This window comes from Cheilinus undulatus, linkage group 15 (genome assembly GCF_018320785.1).
Source record: "Cheilinus undulatus linkage group 15, ASM1832078v1, whole genome shotgun sequence".
Classification (NCBI taxonomy): Eukaryota; Metazoa; Chordata; class Actinopteri; order Labriformes; family Labridae; genus Cheilinus; species Cheilinus undulatus.
Window position 1 is genome coordinate 1,555,406 of NC_054879.1, and position 27,589 is coordinate 1,582,994.

Genomic DNA, 27,589 nt, shown 5'->3' on the forward strand with positions numbered 1-27,589 from the left:
AGTCAACTTGGAATTTCAACACCTATTACCCTGGCTATTAAAGGGCCAGGGACATCCAACCTGGCTGAGAGTGAGTGCTCTTAATAACAAACGATCTTTGGGCTTTCGTTTCTCTGCAGAGTTTCAACGGTACAAGGAGTTTCGGTTTGAGTGACTCATCTTCCTCACAGACGATCTTCACAGCGCCGGTCTCTCCTCAGCTGACACCGAGCACAAACCGGGACCAGCTGTCAGCCAGATTGTTACCGTTACCGGCCAGTGTAACCTCATCACTGCTGTCATCTTCTCACGGATTAAAATGTCGGCCGTTTCCCGGGATGTTAACATGTTCTGATTCTGCCTGCGAGCGATGAATGAACCGAGCGCCGAGCGGACTGGACCGGCGGAGGTTCTGTTGACTTCGGGCTGCTCGGAGGAGGATGGAGCCGAGGCTGAGCGGGGATGGCAAGCCGTCCGTGTCCTGGATCCTCGGCCCTGCCCTCGTCCTCTCCGTCCTGGCTGTGGTGGTGAGCTGCCACGGGACGTGCAGGCACCGAGTCCCCGCTCCTGATGAGGTGAGCCCCGGTCCGCTCTGATGACTTTAAGCTATCCGAGCTAAGCTACTACTAAGCTGAGCTAACTGCAGTATAATGACAGCTGAGTGGCTAAGCTAACGAGCTGGTGTAGAGGTGTGGATAGTGACCGTGTTAACTGGTGACTTCTGCGCTGAATGCGTCTGTGATTTTCAAAAAGGTGTCCAAACTAGTGCCTTTCTCTGTGGTCCTTTTAAAATAAAATAATGTTAATAAATGTTTAATTAGAAAACCCTAGCATGGGTTTTAAACAAGTCATACTTCATAAATATAACATTAAAGATTAAAACTATGTGATAAACATTTAAATTACAGGATTAAAATTTAATGTATGTGTAGAAATATAAAAAGTCAAATAAAATAAGTAAATAGAATTCATAATTATGAGATTAAAGTGGAAATGATGTGATCGAAATGTGATAGGAATTCGAAGGATGACACAGTTAATCAAACGATAACAAAAATAAGTTCTGATCATGCCATAGATAGGTGAAACCATGATGTTAAATAAAATATATTAATATAGTTATTATTATTATATATTATGATATATATTTATACAACCTTTTTTAGCTTTTATATGTGTGCTTTTTAACGGACTGAACTTGGCCATTAGATCGTTTGTGTTACGAAAGATTAATTAAAAGGCATTTCGGCATTTTCTATACCTACGACCATAGACTGTAGAAAGACTACGCCTACGACAGGCACATTGGTTAAAGGTCACCAGATAACACGGTCACTCTTTGCAGCTCAACACCGGCTTCCCGTCTCAGCTAGTGAACTGTTTAAATCTATCTGCGATTAAATAACGCCAGGACTTTGTCGTGTATAAAAATAAAGCGTACGACTAAAAAAAAGAATATATTTGAATCTGATAGTGGGGTTCAATGTATTTATGAATGATTAATTGGGTAATGTTGCAACTTAATACTTTAGTATGCTGAGTTAGCTTCTTCAGAGAGATTTGTTAGCCGGAAAGCTAACAGACTGAGTTCGCTTTTCTGTCATCGATAAGTTTAACTTTATTTTGTAACAATAACTGTGATGGCTAATTTATTAAAGCTACATTGAAACTGTTGACAGTATTCACATTTTATTTACATTTCTCTCATTTTAAGGGAACTCTTCTTTTGCCTGGGTTCCCCTAGCAACAAGCAAACCCAACTTCCTGCCGAGTTTCTTCAAAATAAAAGCACGATCTAACGTCAACTCACCTTGACGTCTGTACAGACCTGACATTTTTGCATATACTTGCTCCAGAGTATCTTCATTCGTTCTGTTATTTTTCTTTGATTGTGTTATATTTATAATTCTAATAATATTTTTATATAGTTGTAGAATAATAAGAATTAATAGTAGTAATAATAATCATGATATCGCTAACAATAATTGTTTGTGTTATTATTATTATTATTATTATTATTATTTTAGAATACATTGTATTCTGTGGTGAAGTGTTCCATGGAGAAGTGGGTATACTCTCTATTTATAAAGTCTTTTTTAGGGCTGGGCATTTATTCGATATTTAGATTCCCCTGCAATATGTCCTGCTGAATTTTTTCAAATTGCAGAAGGTGCGATATTTCTTTTACCTGAAATATGTTCAAAAATTTAAAGTTTAATACAATTTTTAAGGCAGAGATGTTATGCTCCACACAACATGTAAACATTCAAGTGTCAATTTTTTTTCTAGAATAAGTTGCAAAAAAGGTCCCATGTTTGTCTTGATAAAATGAGAAACATAGTATCGTCACTCCCGTTGAATTTGCAATGAGTCAAAATAAGATTTAAAATTAAGAACATAAAAAACATATAGAAAGACTGTAAACTGAATGATGTAATGTATAACAGTATTAATACTAATATGATATTATTCCTAATGTTTGTCAACACAGTTTTATTATGAACAGCTCATGACTGGAACATCTGCTTTTTTGTTATCTGTGTTTTCCCTCACAACTTACTAAACACTTTCAGGTAAAAATATGGAGAAAAATTTGGTGAATAAGAAAAGACTACAAAAATGTGATTTAGCACATGTGAAGGGCAAGACATTATAGCCAAAAATGCAAAATGACAAATTCAGGTTAGGATGTTGTAGTTAGCGCTGTGTCCTTACAGCAGGAAGGTTCTTGGTTGGCTCCCTGCTCAGGGCCTTCTGTGCGGGGTTTCCATGTTCTCCCTGTGCATGCGTGGGTTCTGTCCATGTGCGCTCACTTCCTCCCACCACCAAAGACATGCTCATTAGGTTAGCTGGTGGGTTTAAATTGACCGTGGGTGTGGGGGTGACTGTGCCTGGTTGTTTGTCTCTTTACATCAGCTCTGTGATTGGCTAGTGACCAGTCCAGGATGTACCCCGCCTCTCGCCCAATGACTGCTGGGGTAGGCTCCTTCCCCCACAACCCCAAAGCCAGGATTAGCAGTGCAGAAGATGTATATATTATCTATATTACTCTGCCTAAACAGGAGTTCTCTGTCTAAATAAACACAAATTGTCTGAGTATTTGTGGATTCTTATAGTCTTCTCTTGGCCTGTTTCAGGTCCACCATGTTTACCTGAAGCCCGAGCGTCTGACCAAGAGGAGTTCTCCTGAAAACCTCCAGCTGAAGATCAAAATCATCTACGACTACAGCGTGGACCTGTAAGGCTCCACTTATATTTGCTGCTATCAACATGTATGTAGGCACATTATGGCTGCCACATATCCCAGCGTTTGTTTACGATTGCTCTGCACATCCTCAATGTGAGAGCAGAATGGTCTTTCACAAGAAATTCATTGATCAGTTAAGAAGACACACACATTAGTAAATAAAAATACCAATATGATAACAGCAGGCAAACAAAGCCACCCTCAGCCTGCTGTTAATTCTTTATTTACAAATCATTTTTAACATTTTAGGAAGATCACAAAATTATTTCCCTGTCACCATGAAACTAAACAGAAGAAAAACTTTTCATGGTATTTCCCTGGTATACCAGGGCAGAGGAAGCTCAGTTTAATCTCTGGTCATTGAATCAGAGTTATCAAGCAGTGTGACTAGTCTGCTAGCGTTTAAGTGATGTGTTTCTGTCTTTCTCCTCAGACTTCCTGCTGATAAGAGGAGACTGGTGAAGGTGAGGAACACCAAAGAGCTTTTAAAACACCCACTGTCTGTCACATTTGGATTCTGAATGATGTGTAAAAAAATAAGAAGGAAAACTTTGCTGAATGATTGCAGCACCAGACTTTTTCTATGCTCAATTAATAAAACAGGGGATGAATGCAAAGCTAAAATCACATAAGAGATACTTTTCTCTACATAAACACAAAAATAGTATGGGCAACTTTTCACCTGGATGTAGTTCTAACCTCCAGTTTCCACATACATCGCTCCCTCTCTAGTCTGTCAGAGCAGTTCCACAGCCGGCCCTCCAGACCGGCAGCGGTGCATCCCGCTACAGGTCCTTTTTCAGCGCCAGCCGCTGCCAACCCGCATTAATAACCGTGGATCAGAAAGCACCAATCAGGAAGTCATGGGGGTAGACTATCCAGTTCTTTCAAAATACAACAAAATGCACGGACTCCCCATCACAAATCATGACTATATCAACATTACGTCTCATCCTGCAGTGAGAGCAAAGGGTCACCAAGAGGTCAGTGGGTCACTGAGCTACAACGGCGCCATTGACGAGAGAAAGTTCACTTTTAAGGACATTTAGCCAACGAATTTTGCATAAAACCACAGATCCTTTAAGCAAAAATTAACCTTTTAACTTCCTAGTGTACTCACCCAATGGTGGAAGCAACAGTATCATGGACTTATACTGGAAATGATGATAAATTAAGCCCAAAAGGTAAAATAATCCGCTGTTGACATCCATGATCTCTGCCTGCTGATCAGGGCTGCACGCACTACAGAGACACTTCCACTGGGCGAGGTCTCTTGCCTTCAGTTGGAGCAAACCCCCGTTGCTTCGGTGTGCAGTGCAGTCATTGTATGTGGAAATTGCGGGTTAGTCTTTTACGTAGGGGATAGTGAAAGTTTACTTTCTAATGTCAGTGTTTGTGGCTGCAGGAATGGAGCGTTTTACTGACATGCTGCAGTGATGTTGGACTGCACATCAGAACACCGTGAGATGACTAGTGAGTGTAATGAAGCTCAGAGAGGTTATTGTGTTTGTCTCCTCAGGATAAGCTGTTTCCTCAGGCCATCGATTACCTGCAGAGAGCCTTCAGCGTGAGACGCAGAGTCGGGCCTGTGCTGCTCAGCAGGTACGTCGACATCCTCACAAATATGACAACAAGCCGATGGAACGTTAATGCTGCTGAGTGAGATGGAAGCAGTCATGCACTGAATGAAGAAAGGGAGAAAGACTGACTGTGATATTTGATACACAACATAAACAGAGAGTGTTTATGCCGCTGACAAAGGCTTTAGCGTACAAACCCCTGTCTGCATCAGCTGTAAGCAGGATGTGCTTCATTGTAGGAGCTAAAACATTAGAAACCAAAGACTGTAGGAGAAACCAAAGACTGTAGGAGCTAAAACATTAGAAACCAAAGACTGTAGGAGAAACCAAAGACTGTAGGAGCTAAAACATTAGAAACCAAAGACTGTAGGAGAAACCAAAGACTGTAGGAGAAACCAAAGACTGTAGGAGCTAAAACATTAGAAACCAAAGACTGTAGGAGAAACCAAAGACTGTAGGAGAAACCAAAGACTGTAGGAGTCAAAACATTAGAAACCAAAGACTGTAGGAGTCAAAACATTAGAAACCAAAGACTGTAGGAGCTAAAACATTAGAAACCAAAGACTGTAGGAGAAACCAAAGACTTTAGGAGCTAAAACATGAGAAACCAAAGACTGTAGGAGAAACCAAAGACTGTAGGAGCTAAAACATTAGAAACCAAAGACTGTAGGAGAAACCAAAGACTGTAGGAGCTAAAACATTAGAAACCAAAGACTGTAGGAGAAACCAAAGACTGTAGGAGCTAAAACATTAGAAACCAAAGACTGTAGGAGAAACCAAAGACTGTAGGAGAAACAAAAGACTGTAGGAGTCAAAACATTAGAAACCAAAGACTGTAGGAGTCAAAACATTAGAAACCAAAGACTGTAGGAGCTAAAACATTAGAAACCAAAGACTGTAGGAGAAACCAAAGACTGTAGGAGCTAAACATGAGAAACCAAAGACTGTAGGAGTTAAAACATTAGAAACCAAAGACTGTAGGAGAAACCAAAGACTGTAGGAGCTAAAACATTAGAAACCAAAGACTGTAGGAGAAACCAAAGACTGTAGGAGCTGAAACATTAGAAACCAAAGACTGTAGGAGAAACAAAAGACTGTAGGAGTCAAAACATTAGAAACCAAAGACTGTAGGAGTCAAAACATTAGAAACCAAAGACTGTAGGAGCTAAAACATTAGAAACCAAAGACTGTAGGAGAAACCAAAGACTGTAGGAGCTAAAACATTAGAAACCAAAGACTGTAGGAGAAACCAAAGACTGTAGGAGCTAAAACATTAGAAACCAAAGACTGTAGGAGAAACCAAAGACTGTAGGAGCTAAAACATTAGAAACCAAAGACTGTAGGAGAAACCAAAGACTGTAGGAGCTAAAACATTAGAAACCAAAGACTGTAGGAGAAACCAAAGACTGTAGGAGAAACCAAAGACTGTAGGAGAAACCAAAGACTGTAGGAGCTAAAACATTAGAAACCAAAGACTGTAGGAGAAACCAAAGACTGTAGGAGAAACCAAAGACTGTAGGAGAAACCAAAGACTGTAGGAGCTAAAACATTAGAAACCAAAGACTGTAGGAGAAACCAAAGACTGTAGGAGAAACAAAAGACTGTAGGAGTCAAAACATTAGAAACCAAAGACTGTAGGAGCTAAACATGAGAAACCAAAGACTGTAGGAGTTAAAACATTAGAAACCAAAGACTGTAGGAGAAACCAAAGACTGTAGGAGTCAAAACAAGAGAAACCAAAGACTGTAGGAGTCAAAACATTAGAAACCAAAGACTGTAGGAGTCAAAACATTAGAAACCAAAGACTGTAGGAGTCAAAACATTAGAAACCAAAGACTGTAGGAGTCAAAACATTAGAAACCAAAGACTGTAGGAGAAACCAAAGACTGTAGGAGCTGAAACATGAGAAACCAAAGACTGTAGGAGAAACCAAAGACTGTAGGAGAAACCAAAGACTGTAGGAGTCAAAACATTAGAAACCAAAGACTGTAGGAGCTAAACATGAGAAACCAAAGACTGTAGGAGTTAAAACATTAGAAACCAAAGACTGTAGGAGAAACCAAAGACTGTAGGAGCTAAACATGAGAAACCAAAGACTGTAGGAGTTAAAACATTAGAAACCAAAGACTGTAGGAGTCAAAACATTAGAAACCAAAGACTGTAGGAGCTAAAACATTAGAAACCAAAGACTGTAGGAGAAACCAAAGACTGTAGGAGTTAAAACATTAGAAACCAAAGACTGTAGGAGTCAAAACATTAGAAACCAAAGACTGTAGGAGAAACCAAAGACTGTAGGAGCTGAAACATGAGAAACCAAAGACTGTAGGAGAAACCAAAGACTGTAGGAGAAACCAAAGACTGTAGGAGCTAAACATGAGAAACCAAAGACTGTAGGAGTTAAAACATTAGAAACCAAAGACTGTAGGAGAAACCAAAGACTGTAGGAGCTGAAACATGAGAAACCAAAGACTGTAGGAGAAACCAAAGACTGTAGGAGAAACCAAAGACTGTAGGAGCTAAACATGAGAAACCAAAGACTGTAGGAGAAACCAAAGACTGTAGGAGCTAAAACATTAGAAACCAAAGACTGTAGGAGAAACCAAAGACTGTAGGAGAAACCAAAGACTGTAGGAGCTAAAACATTAGAAACCAAAGACTGTAGGAGAAACCAAAGACTGTAGGAGCTAAAACATTAGAAACCAAAGACTGTAGGAGAAACCAAAGACTGTAGGAGCTAAAACATTAGAAACCAAAGACTGTAGGAGAAACCAAAGACTGTAGGAGAAACCAAAGACTGTAGGAGCTAAAACATTAGAAACCAAAGACTGTAGGAGAAACAAAAGACTGTAGGAGTCAAAACATTAGAAACCAAAGACTGTAGGAGAAACCAAAGACTGTAGGAGCTAAAACATTAGAAACCAAAGACTGTAGGAGCTAAAACATTAGAAACCAAAGACTGTAGGAGAAACCAAAGACTGTAGGAGCTAAACATGAGAAACCAAAGACTGTAGGAGAAACCAAAGACTGTAGGAGCTAAAACATTAGAAACCAAAGACTGTAGGAGAAACCAAAGACTGTAGGAGCTAAAACATTAGAAACCAAAGACTGTAGGAGAAACCAAAGACTGTAGGAGAAACCAAAGACTGTAGGAGAAACCAAAGACTGTAGGAGCTAAAACATTAGAAACCAAAGACTGTAGGAGAAACCAAAGACTGTAGGAGAAACCAAAGACTGTAGGAGAAACCAAAGACTGTAGGAGCTAAAACATTAGAAACCAAAGACTGTAGGAGAAACCAAAGACTGTAGGAGAAACAAAAGACTGTAGGAGTCAAAACATTAGAAACCAAAGACTGTAGGAGTCAAAACATTAGAAACCAAAGACTGTAGGAGTCAAAACATTAGAAACCAAAGACTGTAGGAGCTAAAACATTAGAAACCAAAGACTGTAGGAGAAACCAAAGACTGTAGGAGAAACCAAAGACTGTAGGAGTCAAAACATTAGAAACCAAAGACTGTAGGAGTCAAAACATTAGAAACCAAAGACTGTAGGAGTCAAAACATTAGAAACCAAAGACTGTAGGAGAAACCAAAGACTGTAGGAGAAACCAAAGACTGTAGGAGCTGAAACATGAGAAACCAAAGACTGTAGGAGAAACCAAAGACTGTAGGAGAAACCAAAGACTGTAGGAGTCAAAACATTAGAAACCAAAGACTGTAGGAGAAACCAAAGACTGTAGGAGCTAAACATGAGAAACCAAAGACTGTAGGAGTTAAAACATTAGAAACCAAAGACTGTAGGAGAAACCAAAGACTGTAGGAGCTAAACATGAGAAACCAAAGACTGTAGGAGTTAAAACATTAGAAACCAAAGACTGTTGGAGTCAAAACATTAGAAACCAAAGACTGTAGGAGCTAAAACATTAGAAACCAAAGACTGTAGGAGAAACCAAAGACTGTAGGAGTTAAAACATTAGAAACCAAAGACTGTAGGAGTCAAAACATTAGAAACCAAAGACTGTAGGAGTCAAAACAAGAGAAACCAAAGACTGTAGGAGTTAAAACATTAGAAACCAAAGACTGTAGGAGCTAAAACATTAGAAACCAAAGACTGTAGGAGCTAAAACATTAGAAACCAAAGACTGTAGGAGCTAAAACATTAGAAACCAAAGACTGTAGGAGAAACCAAAGACTGTAGGAGCTAAACATGAGAAACCAAAGACTGTAGGAGAAACCAAAGACTGTAGGAGAAACCAAAGACTGTAGGAGCTAAACATGAGAAACCAAAGACTGTAGGAGAAACAAAAGACTGTAGGAGCTGAAACATGAGAAACCAAAGACTGTAGGAGAAACCAAAGACTGTAGGAGAAACCAAAGACTGTAGGAGCTAAACATGAGAAACCAAAGACTGTAGGAGTCAAAACATTAGAAACCAAAGACTGTAGGAGTCAAAACATTAGAAACCAAAGACTGTAGGAGTCAAAACATGAGAAACCAAAGACTGTAGGAGAAACCAAAGACTGTAGGAGAAACCAAAGACTGTAGGAGTCAAAACATTAGAAACCAAAGACTGTAGGAGTCAAAACATTAGAAACCAAAGACTGTAGGAGTCAAAACAAGAGAAACCAAAGACTGTAGGAGTCAAAACATTAGAAACCAAAGACTGTAGGAGTCAAAACATTAGAAACCAAAGACTGTAGGAGTCAAAACATTAGAAACCAAAGACTGTAGGAGTCAAAACAAGAGAAACCAAAGACTGTAGGAGTCAAAACATTAGAAACCAAAGACTGTAGGAGTCAAAACAAGAGAAACCAAAGACTGTAGGAGTCAAAACATTAGAAACCAAAGACTGTAGGAGTCAAAACAAGAGAAACCAAAGACTGTAGGAGTCAAAACAATAGAAACCAAAGACTGTAGGAGTCAAAACATTAGAAACCAAAGACTGTAGGAGTCAAAACAAGAGAAACCAAAGACTGTAGGAGTCAAAACATTAGAAACCAAAGACTGTAGGAGTCAAAACATTAGAAACCAAAGACTGTAGGAGTCAAAACAAGAGAAACCAAAGACTGTAGGAGTCAAAACATTAGAAACCAAAGACTGTAGGAGTCAAAACATTAGAAACCAAAGACTGTAGGAGTCAAAACATTAGAAACCAAAGACTGTAGGAGTCAAAACATTAGAAACCAAAGACTGTAGGAGTCAAAACATTAGAAACCAAAGACTGTAGGAGTCAAAACATGAGAAACCAAAGACTGTAGGAGTCAAAACATTAGAAACCAAAGACTGTAGGAGTCAAAACATTAGAAACCAAAGACTGTAGGAGTCAAAACATTAGAAACCAAAGACTGTAGGAGTCAAAACATTAGAAACCAAAGACTGTAGGAGTCAAAACATTAGAAACCAAAGACTGTAGGAGTCAAAACATGAGAAACCAAAGACTGTAGGAGTCAAAACATGAGAAACCAAAGACTGTAGGAGTCAAAACATTAGAAACCAAAGACTGTAGGAGTCAAAACATTAGAAACCAAAGACTGTAGGAGTCAAAACATTAGAAACCAAAGACTGTAGGAGTCAAAACAAGAGAAACCAAAGACTGTAGGAGTCAAAACAATAGAAACCAAAGACTGTAGGAGTCAAAACATTAGAAACCAAAGACTGTAGGAGTCAAAACATTAGAAACCAAAGACTGTAGGAGTCAAAACATTAGAAACCAAAGACTGTAGGAGTCAAAACATTAGAAACCAAAGACTGTAGGAGTCAAAACAAGAGAAACCAAAGACTGTAGGAGTCAAAACATTAGAAACCAAAGACTGTAGGAGTCAAAACAAGAGAAACCAAAGACTGTAGGAGTCAAAACATTAGAAACCAAAGACTGTAGGAGTCAAAACATTAGAAACCAAAGACTGTAGGAGTCAAAACAAGAGAAACCAAAGACTGTAGGAGTCAAAACATTAGAAACCAAAGACTGTAGGAGTCAAAACAAGAGAAACCAAAGACTGTAGGAGTCAAAACATTAGAAACCAAAGACTGTAGGAGTCAAAACATTAGAAACCAAAGACTGTAGGAGTCAAAACAAGAGAAACCAAAGACTGTAGGAGTCAAAACATTAGAAACCAAAGACTGTAGGAGTCAAAACATTAGAAACCAAAGACTGTAGGAGTCAAAACATTAGAAACCAAAGACTGTAGGAGTCAAAACATTAGAAACCAAAGACTGTAGGAGTCAAAACATTAGAAACCAAAGACTGTAGGAGTCAAAACATTAGAAACCAAAGACTGTAGGAGTCAAAACAAGAGAAACCAAAGACTGTAGGAGTCAAAACATTAGAAACCAAAGACTGTAGGAGTCAAAACATTAGAAACCAAAGACTGTAGGAGTCAAAACAAGAGAAACCAAAGACTGTAGGAGTCAAAACATTAGAAACCAAAGACTGTAGGAGTCAAAACAATAGAAACCAAAGACTGTAGGAGTCAAAACATTAGAAACCAAAGACTGTAGGAGTCAAAACATTAGAAACCAAAGACTGTAGGAGTCAAAACAAGAGAAACCAAAGACTGTAGGAGTCAAAACATTAGAAACCAAAGACTGTAGGAGTCAAAACAAGAGAAACCAAAGACTGTAGGAGTCAAAACATTAGAAACCAAAGACTGTAGGAGTCAAAACATTAGAAACCAAAGACTGTAGGAGTCAAAACAAGAGAAACCAAAGACTGTAGGAGTCAAAACATTAGAAACCAAAGACTGTAGGAGTCAAAACAAGAGAAACCAAAGACTGTAGGAGTCAAAACATTAGAAACCAAAGACTGTAGGAGTCAAAACATGAGAAACCAAAGACTGTAGGAGTCAAAACAAGAGAAACCAAAGACTGTAGGAGTCAAAACATTAGAAACCAAAGACTGTAGGAGTCAAAACAAGAGAAACCAAAGACTGTTGGAGTCAAAACAATAGAAACCAAAGACTGTAGGAGTCAAAACATTAGAAACCAAAGACTGTAGGAGTCAAAACATGAGAAACCAAAGACTGAAGGAGTCAAAACATTAGAAACCAAAGACTGTAGGAGTCAAAACATGAGAAACCAAAGACTGAAGGAGTCAAAACATTAGAAACCAAAGACTGTAGGAGTCAAAACAATAGAAACCAAAGACTGAAGGAGTCAAAACATTAGAAACCAAAGACTGTAGGAGTCAAAACATGAGAAACCAAAGACTGAAGGAGTCAAAACATTAGAAACCAAAGACTGTAGGAGTCAAAACATTAGAAACCAAAGACTGTAGGAGTCAAAACATTAGAAACCAAAGACTGTAGGAGTCAAAACAATAGAAACCAAAGACTGTAGGAGTCAAAACATTAGAAACCAAAGACTGTAGGAGCTCAAACAAGAGAAACCAAAGACTGTAGGAGTCAAAACATTAGAAACCAAAGACTGTAGGAGTCAAAACATTAGAAACCAAAGACTGTAGGAGTCAAAACATGAGAAACCAAAGACTGTAGGAGTCAAAACATTAGAAACCAAAGACTGTAGGAGTCAAAACAAGAGAAACCAAAGACTGTAGGAGTCAAAACAAGAGAAACCAAAGACTGTAGGAGTCAAAACAAGAGAAACCAAAGACTGTAGGAGCTAAAACATGAGAAACCAAAGACTGTAGGAGCTAAAACATGAGAAACCAAAGACTGTAGGAGTCAAAACAATAGAAACCAAAGACTGTAGGAGTCAAAACAATAGAAACCAAAGACTGTAGGAGTCAAAACAAGAGAATCCAAAGACTGTAGGAGCTAAAACATGAGAAACCAAAGACTGTAGGAGCTAAAACATGAGAAACCAAAGACTGTAGGAGTCAAAACAATAGAAACCAAAGACTGTAGGAGTCAAAACAATAGAAACCAAAGACTGTAGGAGTCAAAACAAGAGAAACCAAAGACTGTAGGAGCTAAAACATGAGAAACCAAAGACTGTAGGAGTCAAAACAATAGAAACCAAAGACTGTAGGAGTCAAAACAATAGAAACCAAAGACTGTAGGAGTCAAAACAATAGAAACCAAAGACTGTAGGAGCTAATTTTCCGTGGAAAATTAATGATTCTCAGCAGATTTTAGTTATAACAAAAATGAGCTAACAAAGCATTTGTATGTTTTCAAAGCTCTGAAAGTCTGCTTCCACCCCACGATGTTGATGTCCGTAAGTTCGAAATGAGTCACTCTCATACAAATGTTAGACATTATCAGGAGTAAAACAGCGAGTGATCAGTACTGTCCCTGTTTGTAAAAAACAAATGAATCATGTGAATATGAGAGACTGCGAGAGTCATTGCTATAGAAATGATGCATCATCTCCTCTAGTCCTAGCAGTTTTTATCTGGTCATTGTTTAGAACATCACAGAGCATTCTGTCAACCTGTCTCATTGTGAATCTTTGGTCTGAATTTGTTTTAAGACTTCCACTTTTAGTTGTCATGGCATCAAACGGGTCCTGATATTTGGTTTTCTACAGAAGCCTGTTAAAGTTTGAAATTCTGGTCGTCTAACGTGTGCTTTCTGTGTTCTCAGACAATGTGCGACCAATCAGTACCTGAGGAAGAGAGATGACCCTCATCGTTACTGTCAGGGCGCCTGTGCAGACGTCACACGCTGTGGCCCTGTCATGGTACCACAGCACCACCTGCAGGTTAGAAAGAGATACTACAGGTGTTGTAGTGTAATGTTGAGACAGTGTGCTTTAATGCTAGTGTTCACCCCGTGAACTGTTGACCACATCCTGTCTTAATCTAGAAGACATGCTCACTCTAGTCGGGTCTTTTTTTTATATCTCGCAGCAATGTAAGGTCTGCAGTGAATCAGGGAAGTCATGCGGCCCCTCAGGGCCCCCGGACGGCCCCGGGGTGGAGGGGTCAGACTTTGTGCTCTATGTCAGCGGCATCACTACGGAGCGCTGCGGACAGGAGAACATCGTGGCCTACGCCGCGTACTGCCAGCTAGAGGCGGAGCTTGACAGGTGAGGATGGCACCATGGAGAGTCTCTGTGTTTGTGTTTGAACTCTGGCACATATAAACCTGATATCGATCATTTTAATAACTTTGATAAATACAAATGTAATTGCAAAGCACTTTGAATACAAGTATCCACATCCATGCAGAGCAACGCGAAAAAACTCGGATACTAAATAACCAAAACAATCACACAGAATCCACCATCTAAGGCACCAGAGCTCAAACAGACAGAGCAAACCAACATTAATAACACGAATATGATAGGAGCTCAAGAAATACACATGAGAACCCATGCACAGGGTTCCACGGATCCTTGAAAAGTCTGAAAAAGTCTTAAATGTTAATTTTGGCTATAAAAAGTTTTTGGTTTGATATTTACCAGTGAGAGGTCTTAAACTTTAAAATGCAACTCAAAACAGAAACGAGGATGTCGAGGCTTTAAAATTAGATAAGTAGATAAAAAGAGGTAAAAACAATGAGAAATTAAAAAAAAGATTTAAGACTTTACAAAGGAAAATAAAAGTATAAAATTAAATAAACATTAAACAATTAAAATTAGAACAAAAGCACAAGGAAGAGTTAAAACAATATAAGAAAGGGCGCGCCGGTATTCAAGTGGTTAAGGCGCGCGCCATGTACAAAGGCGACCCGGGTTCAAATCCGGCCTGTGGCACTATCTCCTGCATGTCTCTCCCCGCTCTCTTCCCTGTTTCCGACTCTATCCATTGTCCTATCAAATAAAGGCCAAAAAGAAATCTTTAAAATATATATATATTTATATACATATAAGAAAGTAACAGATAAAGATTTAAAGCCAGGGAAAGGATTTAATACATCAATGGAGAAAAAGCAGTAAAAAAAATAGATGTAGAAATAATTAAATAGAATAAGAGGACAATGAAATAAAGTGAGGTTATCAGAGAGATGAAATGAACAGAAGAATAAAATAAAAAAGTAAAGGAAATATGCTGATAACTGTATGGTTTGTGATATATAAATAATATTTAGGATGCTGCATATAAAGTCTTTAAACACAAAGCAGAAACTAGAGCATCATCGTCATAAAGCCAATAAAGATGTCCTTTAATGCATTAATAATGTGATTTTAATGATGATGTCTCTCTGGTCTGACTCCATTCGTTTGTGTTGTTCAGACCAATAGCCGGCTACGCCAACCTGTGTCCCACCATGATCTCGTCTCAGCCTCAGGAGTTTGAAGGGATGCTCTCCACCGTCAAACACGAGATCATCCACGCTCTGGTCAGTGCTTAAGCGCTTTGTCTCCTCTGTCAAACTGTTTGGCTTTTTTTGTCTAAATAACAGGATTTTTGCCCTATAAAGGTTCCTGCTGCAGAGCGCTAAGGGAGCCTGTTTTTTGTGTGATATGGTTTAAATGATGAAAAACTAAGACTGAGCACATGAAGCCCAAAACACATCTTAACATACCACATGCCTCAAACGCCGCCCAAACCCTCACCCGTAGCAGTGCGGTCAAACTCTCCTCCAGCCACTGCTGGGACAGGAGTGAGAGCCTGTCTTGGGGCTCACCTCACCAGGTAAGGGAAAAGGTGATGAGAGCGCTGGTATTTCACTGGTGGCCAGAGCCTCCCATTTATTCTGCAACTTGAACAAAAGATGGCGCTGAATGTCTTTTTCAGTGCTCTCAAACAGAGCTGCTACTACAGATGCTGAGACAAAACAGCTGTTCTCTTCAGGAATACCCTCTGCCAGCCATGTTGGCTGTGCTGGGAATAGAGCAGGTGTGTCATGAGAAATGATGGGGGCAGTTGATTGGACACCTGTCGTATGGCGCTGATTTCTGTTGATTTAAACCTGATAACTGAGAGTAGTTCCTTTGTCCACCAGGGCTTCTCAGCTGGTCTTTTTGCCTTTTATCACGACGATGACGGTAAACCCCTGACTCCTCGCTTCACCAGCGGTCTGCCCGCCTTCAATGAGAGGTGAGAATGTTCACTTTACCATAGCAGATTTGTGTGCTGCTCCTAATGTCCTCACATTTTAACAAAGAGAGCCCATCTTAACCAAACTCTGAAACAAACCACTACAAGGTTTGTAGGTGATGTCTGAAAGTCTGCAGATGGATCTGCTAAGATCTGAATGTTTTTATGATCTGACAGACAAGCATAAAAGTGGATTTTTAAGGTTTATTCTGACCTTTTTGTCATTGGCTGCAGATAATCCCAAAAGTCTGTGATCAAACTTTAACAACATATTTTTACCAGTACACAGGTTTGTGGTGCTCTCGTCAGCCTGGGTCACTATAGCGTAGATCTAACACAGAAGAGCAGGCTTTCCTCAGCTATTATCCTCTACTAAATCTGTCTGCTTGTGTCAGCCTGGGTCTGTACCAGTGGAGCGAGGCCGTGATCAGGCGGGTCAGCCGGCTCTGGGACATCAGAGGAGGATCCATGGTGCGACACCAAGTCCACGTCCTTGTCACTCCTCGAGTTGTGGTGAGAAACAAGACAAAGAAAACATTTTTATTTATCCGAAATATTCAGCTGTCTTTTTATTGAATATGTATTTTTCTGTTTGCATGTAGAAAGTGCAGAAAACAATGAAATTAAATCAGATTTAAATCAGATGCCATTGATTTAGTGATGGAGAAGGAGAAGATGTTCTGTTATAAAGCAGGTTTTCAGAATTGTTTCAGCAATTTTAATCTGGTTTAACTTTTATTTTTCACTTTTCTTGTGGTTTTAGGACTTGTGCTTTGAGGTTGCATTCAGTTTCATTGTACTTGAACTATGACAGTAAAGACTTTACTTCTTCTTCTGGTGGATTTATGCCTCTCTGAGGTATATGATTATAGGTCAGTTAAAGTGGGATGAGTGGTTGAGAAGAATGGCTGGGGTGAAATGTTATAATTAAGACCATGACCTTTACCTTTGACCCATGACTTTTAAAGTCTACTCAGCTCATCTTTGAGTTAGGCTGAACATTTGTCTTAAGTTTGAAGAGAATCCCTCAGAGTGTTCTTAAGATACCAGCTTCTTAAGAATGACCTGGATGTAGGTACAGATGACTCAGAAACAGTGGGCGTGTCCTGAGTGGAGGTTCAAGTCCCCCTCCTTTCTTGCATGTTCCCACTCTCTAGGCTTATTCTCTGTGCTGTGTGGAGGTGTGGGATGCATGCCTCTCTGATGTTCTGCCATCACTCTGAATGCTGGGGAGGCTAAATGGGGGGAGGAGTGATCCTCCTATGAAGGCGTTTTGGAGGTAGTGACAGAGATGTTACAGTGGCGATAACAGGATCAGTGTAGTCAGTCTGACTGTGTTTGTATGTGGAGCTGGGCCATTCTCTCTCCAACAATGGTGAACAAACAGGAGACACCAAGATCACGTTATTCTAGATCCATCATTCATCCATCCATCCATCCATTTGTTCATCAGTCCATTCATCCATCTATCTGTCCATCTATTTTCGTCCTCACATCCAAAGCTGAGTAGTGATGGCAGCAGACTTCACCAAGTTTACCCAGAAATTCCCAGATATGTCTTACAGCTTCTCTTTGGGAATTCTGAGGCGTTCCCAGGCCATATAACCCCTACAGGGAGTTCCAGGTCTTCCCCAGGGTCTCCTACTAGTAGGATGTGCCTGAAGGACCTCCACAGAGAGGCAATGAGAGACCTGCCCCACCTTAACAGGCTCCTTATGATGTGAAGGAGCAGTGGCTCTACTCCGAGCTCCCCGAAGTCTGAGCTCCTCCAAATATCAGATCTTAAAGGATTTTCATTTGGTCTTCTAGTATCCGCGACCTATTCTTTCAGCAGTAAGGGCTGGAGTGAAGATAAACGGGTAAATTGAAGCTGTAAGTGTGATTAGACAGGGCTCCGTTACAGCGTCGTTGTGGAAATCTACTGGGAAAGCAACTTCCTCTCTACTCTATTCTCTGTCCTGTCCCTTGAATAATGGCATAAACCACCAAAAAAAGTCTTTAACAAACACGAAACATCTGTTTAAGCTGTTTGTTCACTGAAGGATTGTTAGGACAGATTGTTGTCTCCAGCCTTGTCTGGTTGTCTTTACAACGAGTGTTTGTTCTTCCTCTACAGGAGGAGGCCAGGAGACATTTCAACTGTCCCATCCTGGAGGGGATGGAGCTGGAGAACCAGGGTGGGACAGGGACTGAGCTGAACCATTGGGAAAAGAGGCTGCTGGAGGTAAAACTCTCACTCTCTTTGTGGTGACATTTTTGTGTTTGTGCTTGTTTTAATCGTGTTTTCTCCTCGACCAGAACGAAGCGATGACGGGCTCCCACACGCAGAACCGCGTGTTCTCTCGGCTCACGCTGGCCATCATGGAGGACAGCGGCTGGTACCGAGCCAACTACAGCCTGGCTCAGCGGCTGGACTGGGGGCGTGGCCTCGGCTGTGACTTTGTCATGAAGAGCTGCAAGTTCTGGATGGACCGACAGCGACAGAGGTCTGTTCACTGTAGACCAGGGATGCCCACAATTCATGAGCTTGTAAGCTACCTTTGAAATGACCAGCTCAACATGATCTATATAACACCCTCTGTTGTATATGCCCTACACAATCTTAACAGGTAAAAAAGACAGCTGAGCAGTCTCTCAAAGTTCCTGCTCCTTTATAGACAAAAAATAGTTCATAGTTCTGGTAGTGTTGTATTTACTACTACTTGCAGATCTCTCTTTCTTCCTCTCTCCCTCTTGTTAACCGTCCTTTCATTTCCCTGTGAAAACCACAAATAAACCAAACTAAGGGCCAATCCCATTTCTACCCCCACATCTTTACCCCTTACCCTTGCCCCTCGAAACAGTGGTAGGATGAAGGGGTGAAAACCTTCCCTTAAGAAACGAGACACAACTTCATCATCACACATTGGTGATAAACAGCTGCGTCATCAGAGGTGACAGTAAAGCTTTCACCATCTTGTTTACGGATTTCCATGTTGGTCTTCTCCGTATATTTATACAGTTAATAGCCCTGGTTTGCACGTGTACACACCAAAAATACAACACACTCCCATCCCTAGTAGCTGAAGATTGAATATATGAGAAAAGACTACTGTTGTATTTCTGTAATCGTTTATTAATGCTGAAAATATTCACGTTCATGTGCCTCTTCCAATGTAAGTTCATTGTGCCATTTCACAAGTGAACGCATTGCATGGTGGGAAAATCATCAGGTGTGGTCCTGTAAAATCTTAATTTCTAGGGCTCTGTAGGCCTTGGCCCTTAGCCCTCGATTCTACTACTACTACTAGGTCGTCCTCAGACGAGCCCTCCATCTTCACGTCCAGTGATCCCGGTTCTCATCTAGCCAGCTCGTCGGTACTTTGCTCTCCTATGTCTTTCTTGAGTACATCCACGTATGTTATTGTGGGACGGTCTTGTGACTGGTGCCCATGTGTTGGTTCCCATAGCACCAATTTGCTAGCTGGCAGTTCCTGATGTCTTTGGCAGTGTCCTGCTAGTCTCATCTTCCTGACAGCTATTTTCTCGCTCACCCTTGGTGTTACTTTGTACAGATTCTCGTTGGTAACACCCTTGATTCAAAAGAGAATAATTCACCCCTAAAACTGACATGAACGCACAAAACTAAGGGGAGGGGCTCAGATAAAGGCTAAGATAAGGGCTGAGATAAGGGCTAAGATAAAGGCTAAGATAAGGGCTGAGATAAGGGCTAAGATAAAGGCTAAGGTAAAGGCTGAGATAAAGGCTAAGGTGAAGGCTAAGATAAGGGCTGAGATAAAGGCTAAGATAAAGGCTGAGATAAAGGCTAAGATAAGGGCTGAGATAAAGGCTGAGATAAAGGCTAAGATAAAGGCTAAGATAAAGGCTGAGATAAAGGCTAAGGTAAAGGCTAAGATAAAGGCTGAGATAAAGGCTGAGATAAAGGCTAAGATAAGGGCTAAGATAAAGACTAAGATAAAGGCTAAGATAAAGGCTAGGATAAAGGCTAAGGTTAAGACTAAGATAAAGGCTGAGATAAAGGCTGAGATAAAGGCTAAGATAAAGGCTGAGATAAAGGCCAAGATAAAGGCTAAGATAAAGGCTGAGATAAAGGCTGAGATAAAGGCTAAGATAAAGGCTAAGATAAAGGCTGAGATAAAGGCTAAGATAAAGGCTAAGATAAAGGCTGAGATAAAGGCTGAGATAAAGGCTAAGATAAAGGCTAAGATAAAGGCTGAGATAAAGGCTGAGATAAAGGCTAAGATAAAGGCTAAGGTTAAGGCTAAGATAAGGGCTATGATAAAGGCTAAGATCAGGGCTTAGATAAAGGCAAGGATAACTGCTAAGTTAAGGGCTAAGGTTAAGGCTAAGATAAGGGCTAAGATCAGGGCTAAGATAAAGGCAAGGATAACTGCTAAGTTAAGGGCTAAGGTTAAGGCTAAGATGAGGGCTAAGATAAGGGCTAAGGTTAAGGCTAAGATTAGGGCTAAGATAAGGGGAAAGGGTTAGAAAACGGATTGATCCTGTCACAGCCTCGACTCACGTTCCCATACACTTAAACAGTAACGCTCTCCATGGTACTGAAACAACATCACACTATCTATTGTTAAATACACAGCATGCTACACACACAGCAGGAGCCACATCACAGTCCATTTCACTAGATTTAGGCGGTCCCTACCTCACTCTGATGACTGGCACTGCCTGGAGTCAGACAGGGTCACATGATGCAGACAGTCACTGCTGTTAGCTAGTCTCAAGCTTATGATTATCAGTCATGGTGGAACAGTATTTAGACTTTATAATCTTCTTGTTGGAAAAGGATGGCATAAATAAATCGACCCAAAAAGCTCAGTCAGTGAGGCCGCACATTTCACTGAGTGAAAAGTGACTGCTGTCCCATTAACTGCGGTTTCAGGTCCCCAATTTTTCTTTTTCTCTATTCACTTTTGGCAGGGAAGATGCTGTCAGAGTTTTTATGAACAGTAGAAAGTGCCTCTCCATCTGACAGATCAGGCAGATGGACTGCTCCTGCTCCCATTCCACATGGAAGTTCTAGGTGTCCTACTGGGACCAGCACTCGTTTTTCTGTCGTCTGTTGCTCCTCATGTTACGTGTTAGTTTAAGCTAGGCTGAGATGTTTGCTCACTAAACAACTAACTGCCATGCTTTGCACTTGGGGTTTGACAGACTGGCCGCTCTTCACGTCAGTCACGTCATTCACGTCAGTTAGGTCACAGCTGCATCAGGTGGCAGATGCCTGATCGATCGGGATTGATGTATTCTCCCCCGCTGTAGACGATCTAAATGAACTGTTTAGAGAATTTACTAGACTGTTGAGTTTAAAGGTTTTTATTCAGTGGTGCCCTGAGATTTCTTTCATTACCACTTAGAAATGAAAAAAAACAAAATCTAAAATGACACAAAGTCTTTTTTTGTAATCTTTTCTGCACAGGGACTATGCGGTGTTAACCTAAAAACAAGTTGTACAATCAGATTGAAACTCAAGCTGTAGCCTCTGTGTATTGTTGATGTTGCAGGCGGCACGCTGTGACTCCTTTCTGTGACACGGTGCGGGCGTCTCCTCTGCAGCTTACTTGCAGACAGGACCAGCTGGCTGTGGCTGTCTGCAACCTGCAGAAATATCCACAGGAGCTGCCCATAGAGTACCAGGTACACAGGCACATAAAACACAGACATACTCTGTTCACTGTCTTTAGGCTCAGCAGACACAGAATAGCTCAAATAACAAAATCAAATTGAGATCTCACCAGAAATGGACAACCTTAATGTAATATACAGCTGATAGAGGCTGATTATTCAATATTATTTTCATAGCAGATAAAGAGAAGTATTTACATATTCAGGACTCTGTTTTTAGAAGCTGTAGGTCAGCAAAATACAGGCCAGTAGTTACAGCTGACAAAAGCAGCCATTTACTGCAAATATATGCTGATATTTAAAGCCAAAACAGGCCGATATTTACAGCAGACATTGCCTGACATTAACAGCCGATAAAGGCCAGTATTTAAGGTCAAATATAGGCTGATATTTACTGCTAATATTTGCTTATATTTGCTGCTGATATTAGAGAATATTTACATCAGATTTTGCCTGATAGTCAATATGGGCTAATTCTTAAAGCAGATACAGGCTGGTGTGTCCCATATAAGCACATATTCTACAATATTTTCATATCTGCCAATATCATTCAGACAATATGGTGTTCTTTAACTTTCTCTGTATTGTTGTATTTAATAAAGCTGCACTCAGGCTCAGATTTAAAAGGCATTCAGGTGTGCTGCTGTGTTTTAGTATTTTGACAGGATCCCAGAGGTGTCAGCTGATGAGCTGTCGATGTTTGGCGGTGCGGTGGAGATAGCTGATTTCTGTCCGTTCAGTCAGGAGTTCAGCTGGCATCTGAGCGGAGAATATCAGAGGAACTCGTACTGCCGAGTGAGCGAGAACCAGCCGGGTAAATAGACCCTGATTGTGTGGTGTGTTAATATTAATGAGAGGTCCTGAAGTGAAAACGATGGAAACAAGAGAAATAGACTTGTGACCTTATTTTAGACAACAGTGGTTTAACATTGCCCATGTATTTTTGGATGTAATAAGCCATAAACAATCTTCTTTTTTGAATGACCTTTCAGTTAAAAGAAGAAAATACACTTTAAAAGACATTTTTATGACAACCAAAGGTCCTGCCTGTTGGAGGTGAACAGCTCCTGCACAGTGAAAACAATAGTGACCTGTGTATTTGTGTGTTCAGACTGGTGGAGGAACTACGGGGCGGAGCAGTACGGTCCAGACTCGGTCTGTCTGTATCAGAAGTCTGCGTTCGTCATGGAGCAGTGCACCAGAAAGATGACGTACCCAGACTGGGGCTCCGGCTGCTACAAGGTGCTGACAGTGAAGTCTGACCTCTCTGTCGTTTCATGAGCAGCGTGGGTCTTAACCATGTCATTTCCTGCGTTTGTGGTCTCAGGTGCTGTGCTCGGCTCAGGGTCTGACTGTCTACGTGCAGGACCAATCCTTCCTCTGCCTCCGTAAAGGTCAGCTGCTGAGCATCAGCGTGCGGATCAATGACTGGGTTTATAACGGTGTCCTCGTCTGCCCCGCCTGCACCGACTTCTGTGATGATTGTCCCCTCCCTCACCAGATCCCGCCCACCAATGCCTCCAGGAGCAACCCCATTGGTCAGTTTGTTTTAATACTTTGAGCCCATGCTGGTACGTTTATTTATGTAGGGTGATCTGGATGAGACAAGATCTGACTCTGACTGACAGAGACAGACTCTTTATTAATCCTGAGGATCAAGGAAATGGTTCTAAGTCTGAAGAAAATACAGCTGATGAAACGGCATGCTGTCTCTGATTCAGTCTTGTCACTTTTTCTCAAGCTAAGTTACATTAGTGAAGCATAGCATCGTCCAGAATGTCTTGGTCTGCTGAACCCTTAAGGTCGGTCTTCACTGGAGATAAGGGGTCTAGCCCAGACCCTGATAAACAGCCCCATACCATTATCCCTCCCCCACCAAACTTCACAGTCAGACAGGTACCGTTCTCCCAGCATCCTCCAGACCCAGACTCACCATCTGACTGTAAACAGAAGATGACTGGTCACTCCACTAAACACGTTTCCACTGTTCCACATTCCAGTGTTGGTGTGCTTTACTCCACTCCATCTGACGTTTTCGTTGGACTTGGTGATGGACGTGCATGCAGCTGTTACCATGGAAACCCATTCATGTAGCTCCTGCTGCAGTTTTAGTGTTTACATGAATGTCAGTGGAAGTTCAGGACTCTTCAGCGATGGAATCAGCAGAGACTTGGAGACTTTTACCCATGAGCCTTAGCAGTCGTTAACCCAGCTCTGTGATTTAACGTGGTCTTCCTCTTCATGGCAGAGCTGCTGTTGTTCCTAAACTCTTCCACTTTGTAATAACATCACTGACAGCTGACTGTGGAATATCCAGCAGTGATGAAATGTCATACCCTTATATAAACTGTTCCTGCAGGAGGAATCTGCTGCTGAACACTTGGTGTCTTTAGATGTTTTTAAAGGTAGATTGAAGGTATTGGAGGAAGATGCATCAGGTTGTCCGTAAATGTTTTGACTGAAGGTTGTCTGTTTTGTGTCTCAGGATTGGTTGATCTGCGTTTGTAATCGTTTTATGCCTTGAAGGCAGTCAGATCTGTCTGCAAATGTTTTGAATGATGTGTTTGATCATAGCTGGTTTTAACAATTACTTGCTGCTTTCTCTTTCAGTGTACTGTTGTTTGACATTTTACTTGTATGTTTACTCGTTGTTTGTCTGTAACTTTGATTGTGCTGCTGCTGTCTTGGCCAGGACACTCTTGAAAAAGAGATTTTTAATCTCAATGAGGTTGTTCTGGTTAAATAAAGGTTAAATAAATAAAAATAAATAAATGTCTTTAACTCTGTTGAATATACTGTTGCCTCTCTTTAAGAATAAGACTTCTCTTTGTTTGATTTGAAAAGCTTACATCAACCAATCAGATTCCGCTACCTTCTTCATGTCTGTTCTTTATCACATTTAAAAATGCCTCATTATGAATGGATAGTTTCTCTGGATGTTTGATGGTGTGTTATTTTTATGGGTATGTTGTAAAATGTCTGTAAGGATGAAGAATAGCGTGCTGTTTTTTGTGTTTCAGACCCGTGCTCCAGCTCTCCAGGTTTGGCCTTCACGCTGTGGCTCCTGCTGCTCAACCTGCTCCCTCTAGTGGCCGGACTGCTGCTCTGTGACTGCAGCTGATACACATATGACTGGACAGGAAGCTGGACTTTTGACAGGCCTCCACACTACACTCCTTCTACCACCAGATCCAGAAGCCTCCTCTCTTTTTCTCTATCATTCCCTCCTCAGGTCCTTCCCTCCTCTCATCATTCCTCAGACGACTGTTTCTTCACCTCTCCTCCGTCAGGGATCTTTCAGCTGAAGCTGCGTTCAGGTGTCAGCTCAGCATTAAAACAGTGGATCACTCCTCCAGCTTTACACCAGTCTGATCCCTCAGAATGAACCTCCAGCTTTGGTTCCTCCTGCTTAATTTAAACCAAGATTTAAACTCTATACTGTAGCACCAAACACGACGGATCACTTCCTTTTTACCTTTGAATTTAGATGACGATCTAGAGGAAAGCATCTCCAATTTCACCAACTTGAAGATGATTTTGTTGTTTTCTGTGGCTCCATTTGAGCCAAACCAGGAGGAAACATTTGAAATTTTCACCTGGTGCTCACTGACTGTAAGAAGAAGGATTCAGAAATTGTCAGTCTTGAATGTTTGCACACGTTCAATGCTTCAAACACTCAGACTTTTCATGTGAAAGGCTGCTGCAGTTCCTCTCTGCATTAGGATGGGTGCAGCGTGGTGACATCTGGTGTCTGCAGGAGGTAACTGCTCCTATTTTTAAACTTTTACACCTAAACTGGTCGTGTAAATAGAATTAAGAGACTTTCCTTAGACACATTTGCTGTTTTTAAGGGAACTAGGGGCGGGGTTTAGCTCTGACTTAGGTGGGATGGATCTGAGACAGCAGCAGAGATGTGACCGGAAGGTGTTTTTATTTAAACTTCACAGTTTTATCTGATTTCCTCCATGACAAACAGTAGCATATTTTGGTGCTCAAATGTCAAAGTTAAGTTTTTACATCCGCTTTGGCTCAAATATCTCTCTAAACATGATAACACACAACATTGAAAGACACCCCTAGCATGGACGGAGCAAAGTTAGAGACGACAGCAGATTATTTTAGATGAGGAGGCAGACAGGAGAGGAAGAATAAGCCATGGAAACAAACATCTGCACAACTGTCAGCCAATCATGAAGAGGTGTCGGGTTCCAGATGAAGACCAAGCCATAGTTTGATGGAGATGATGCTGAAATTGATCCACAGTTTCAAAAGGATCTTGAGAAAGTAGCTCCAAACAACACTCGCTTTTTGACTGTTATTTTTAATTCCCCTGCAGAGATGTTAAATTCACAGCACGATGTCTCACTACAGTGTTAAAGCTCAGTCCCAGTCGCTCCTTGGCCCCTTCCTCTTAGCCCTACTCCCGTGTTCAGTGAGTAGGGTGTCCTCATTCTTGCTGATGGAGGGTGAAGTGAGCAAGGCTGGACAGACATAAGTAAATCCTGTTAATGCGTCTTAGAACCCCAGAGTCTGTTCTGAAGGGAAGCTGAACTTGAACCTGACATGTAGGCAGAGAAACTAGAAATGGGACTGAGCCAACAGGACGTAGCGGCCTGTTATTTTTCTCGCTTTTCATTTATTCTGAGGGAGATGAGATTATTGTGAACAAGCGAATGCAGAATTGTAACGGTCTAATGGGAATGGTATTATTCTCTTAAACCAAACTAAAGAAACAGGAAAAAATGATAAAAAATGTCTACAAACCAGAGCTAAAAAAAAAAAAAAAAAAGTTATTTATTAAGTCTTTTTCTATTCAGGTTCTTAAACGTTAATGTGATGATTGTTTGAAATATTTCAGAAAATGTATAAATCTTTGTGATGACAGGCAGCTGCTCCTATTTCATTTGTTTTACAGGGAGTTTTTATGTTTTTTGATTCTGAGATAAAACCATGGGATCTACAGTGCTTTAACAGATTTATTAGACCACCTGTCATATTTATCTCAAAGACCATCCAGCATCATGAAGTGCTTTAATGCAGACTCTTTCTTTTTCAGTCAGCTCTCCACATTTTACCATTTTGAACAGGAATGAGGAATTTCAGACTTAATTTCACCTTTTTATTCCCAAATCTCAGCCGGCTCACTGGGCTTCTCTGAGAAGTCAGGAATTAAGCAAGCATAACATTCAACCACTAAAACTCATTTTTCTGTTCAGGAATGCCAGTAAATAACTATAATTTGACATATTCATCAAGAAATAATAATGTGCTTTTTCAGGTTTTCTGTAAATCAGTAAATTTGTAAATTCATGGATGAAAATAATAATTCTATTTTAGCATTAAAAATATCATTTGGGTTAAAGAGCTTCTACATTAACTATTGCAGAGACATCAAAAATGATTTTGGTAATTACCAATGCTGTTAATTTAGGGCAGCTGTGGCATAACCCTTACTTTGGTTAGGGTTAGGGTGGTCTAATACATTTGTTAAGCACTGTATCTTTCTGAACTTTAAGTTCACCACGGTAATGTCAACACTGAAGCTTTATTAAACTTTCACCTACAAACACTGAGCTACGGAAGCCCAAAGCAGCCATGCAGCCATGCTAGAGATGCCTCATTGTTTCTGATACCGATTATCTATGAGTGAGATGACGAGACTGATTTAGACCACCGCTGCCGATGGTTGCAGCAGCCTGAACCAACCTGTTACAGCTCAAATCAAGCAGCAGACACAGCTCTATATGAGCTCATAGATGAGAAATTCAAGACTGTAGGAGCTGAATTTGTACATGAAAAATTAATTCTCTTCATTCCAACCGGACTGAGCAACTAAAGTTTTTAGTTTAGTTTTTAGCTGTGTTTTCATGACGATAAAGATGCAGAAAAAAACGTTAACAACCTGAACTGGGCTTTACAGATACTATGCATGCAGTTATTTATGTCTGCAGCTCGGCTCTCTTACTAAAACCAGGAAGTGCATCGGTATTTTCGTGTAATACAGAGTATGTGGTAAATTTGCTCAGTAAATGACAGTAAATACTGTCATTTATGAGCACATGTCCTCTTTGGGCTTCCGTATCAAACACTACCTTTCTTTTTTCTTCTGTTGTGCTTTTATCGTAGCGTCTTTAGCTCATCAACTGCAGCTGTGTGATGATGGGAACAAAAGAACTGGCCTTAATGTTGAAGGACTTTTCT

General features: G+C 40.6%; 1 protein-coding gene across 1 annotated transcript; it reads left to right on the forward strand.

The window, feature by feature from the left end:
• Positions 1–213: 213 nt before the first annotated feature.
• Positions 214–26,447, forward strand: lmln (leishmanolysin-like (metallopeptidase M8 family)). The gene is made up of 16 exons (XM_041806556.1): positions 214–554; positions 3,117–3,217; positions 3,660–3,690; positions 4,746–4,828; positions 13,347–13,464; positions 13,613–13,791; positions 14,942–15,047; positions 15,654–15,748; positions 16,144–16,261; positions 17,865–17,972; positions 18,047–18,234; positions 21,268–21,400; positions 22,043–22,202; positions 22,500–22,630; positions 22,716–22,926; positions 24,409–26,447. The coding sequence occupies exons 1-16, from the start codon at positions 420–422 to the stop codon at positions 24,507–24,509; spliced, it is 1,998 nt and encodes a 665-aa protein (XP_041662490.1). The 5' UTR covers positions 214–419; the 3' UTR covers positions 24,510–26,447.
• The last annotated feature ends 1,142 nt before the right edge of the window (positions 26,448–27,589 follow it).

Bases quoted from the DNA above. Each gene is read 5' to 3' on its own strand.
- lmln (XM_041806556.1), top strand. From the start codon at position 420: ATGGAGCCGAGGCTGAGCGGGGATGGCAAGCCGTCCGTGTCCTGGATC. The intron at 13,792-14,941 runs GTGAGGATGGCA...TGTGTTGTTCAG, and splicing joins CTAGAGGCGGAGCTTGACAG to ACCAATAGCCGGCTACGCCA. The intron at 22,203-22,499 runs GTAAATAGACCC...TTGTGTGTTCAG, and splicing joins AGTGAGCGAGAACCAGCCGG to ACTGGTGGAGGAACTACGGG.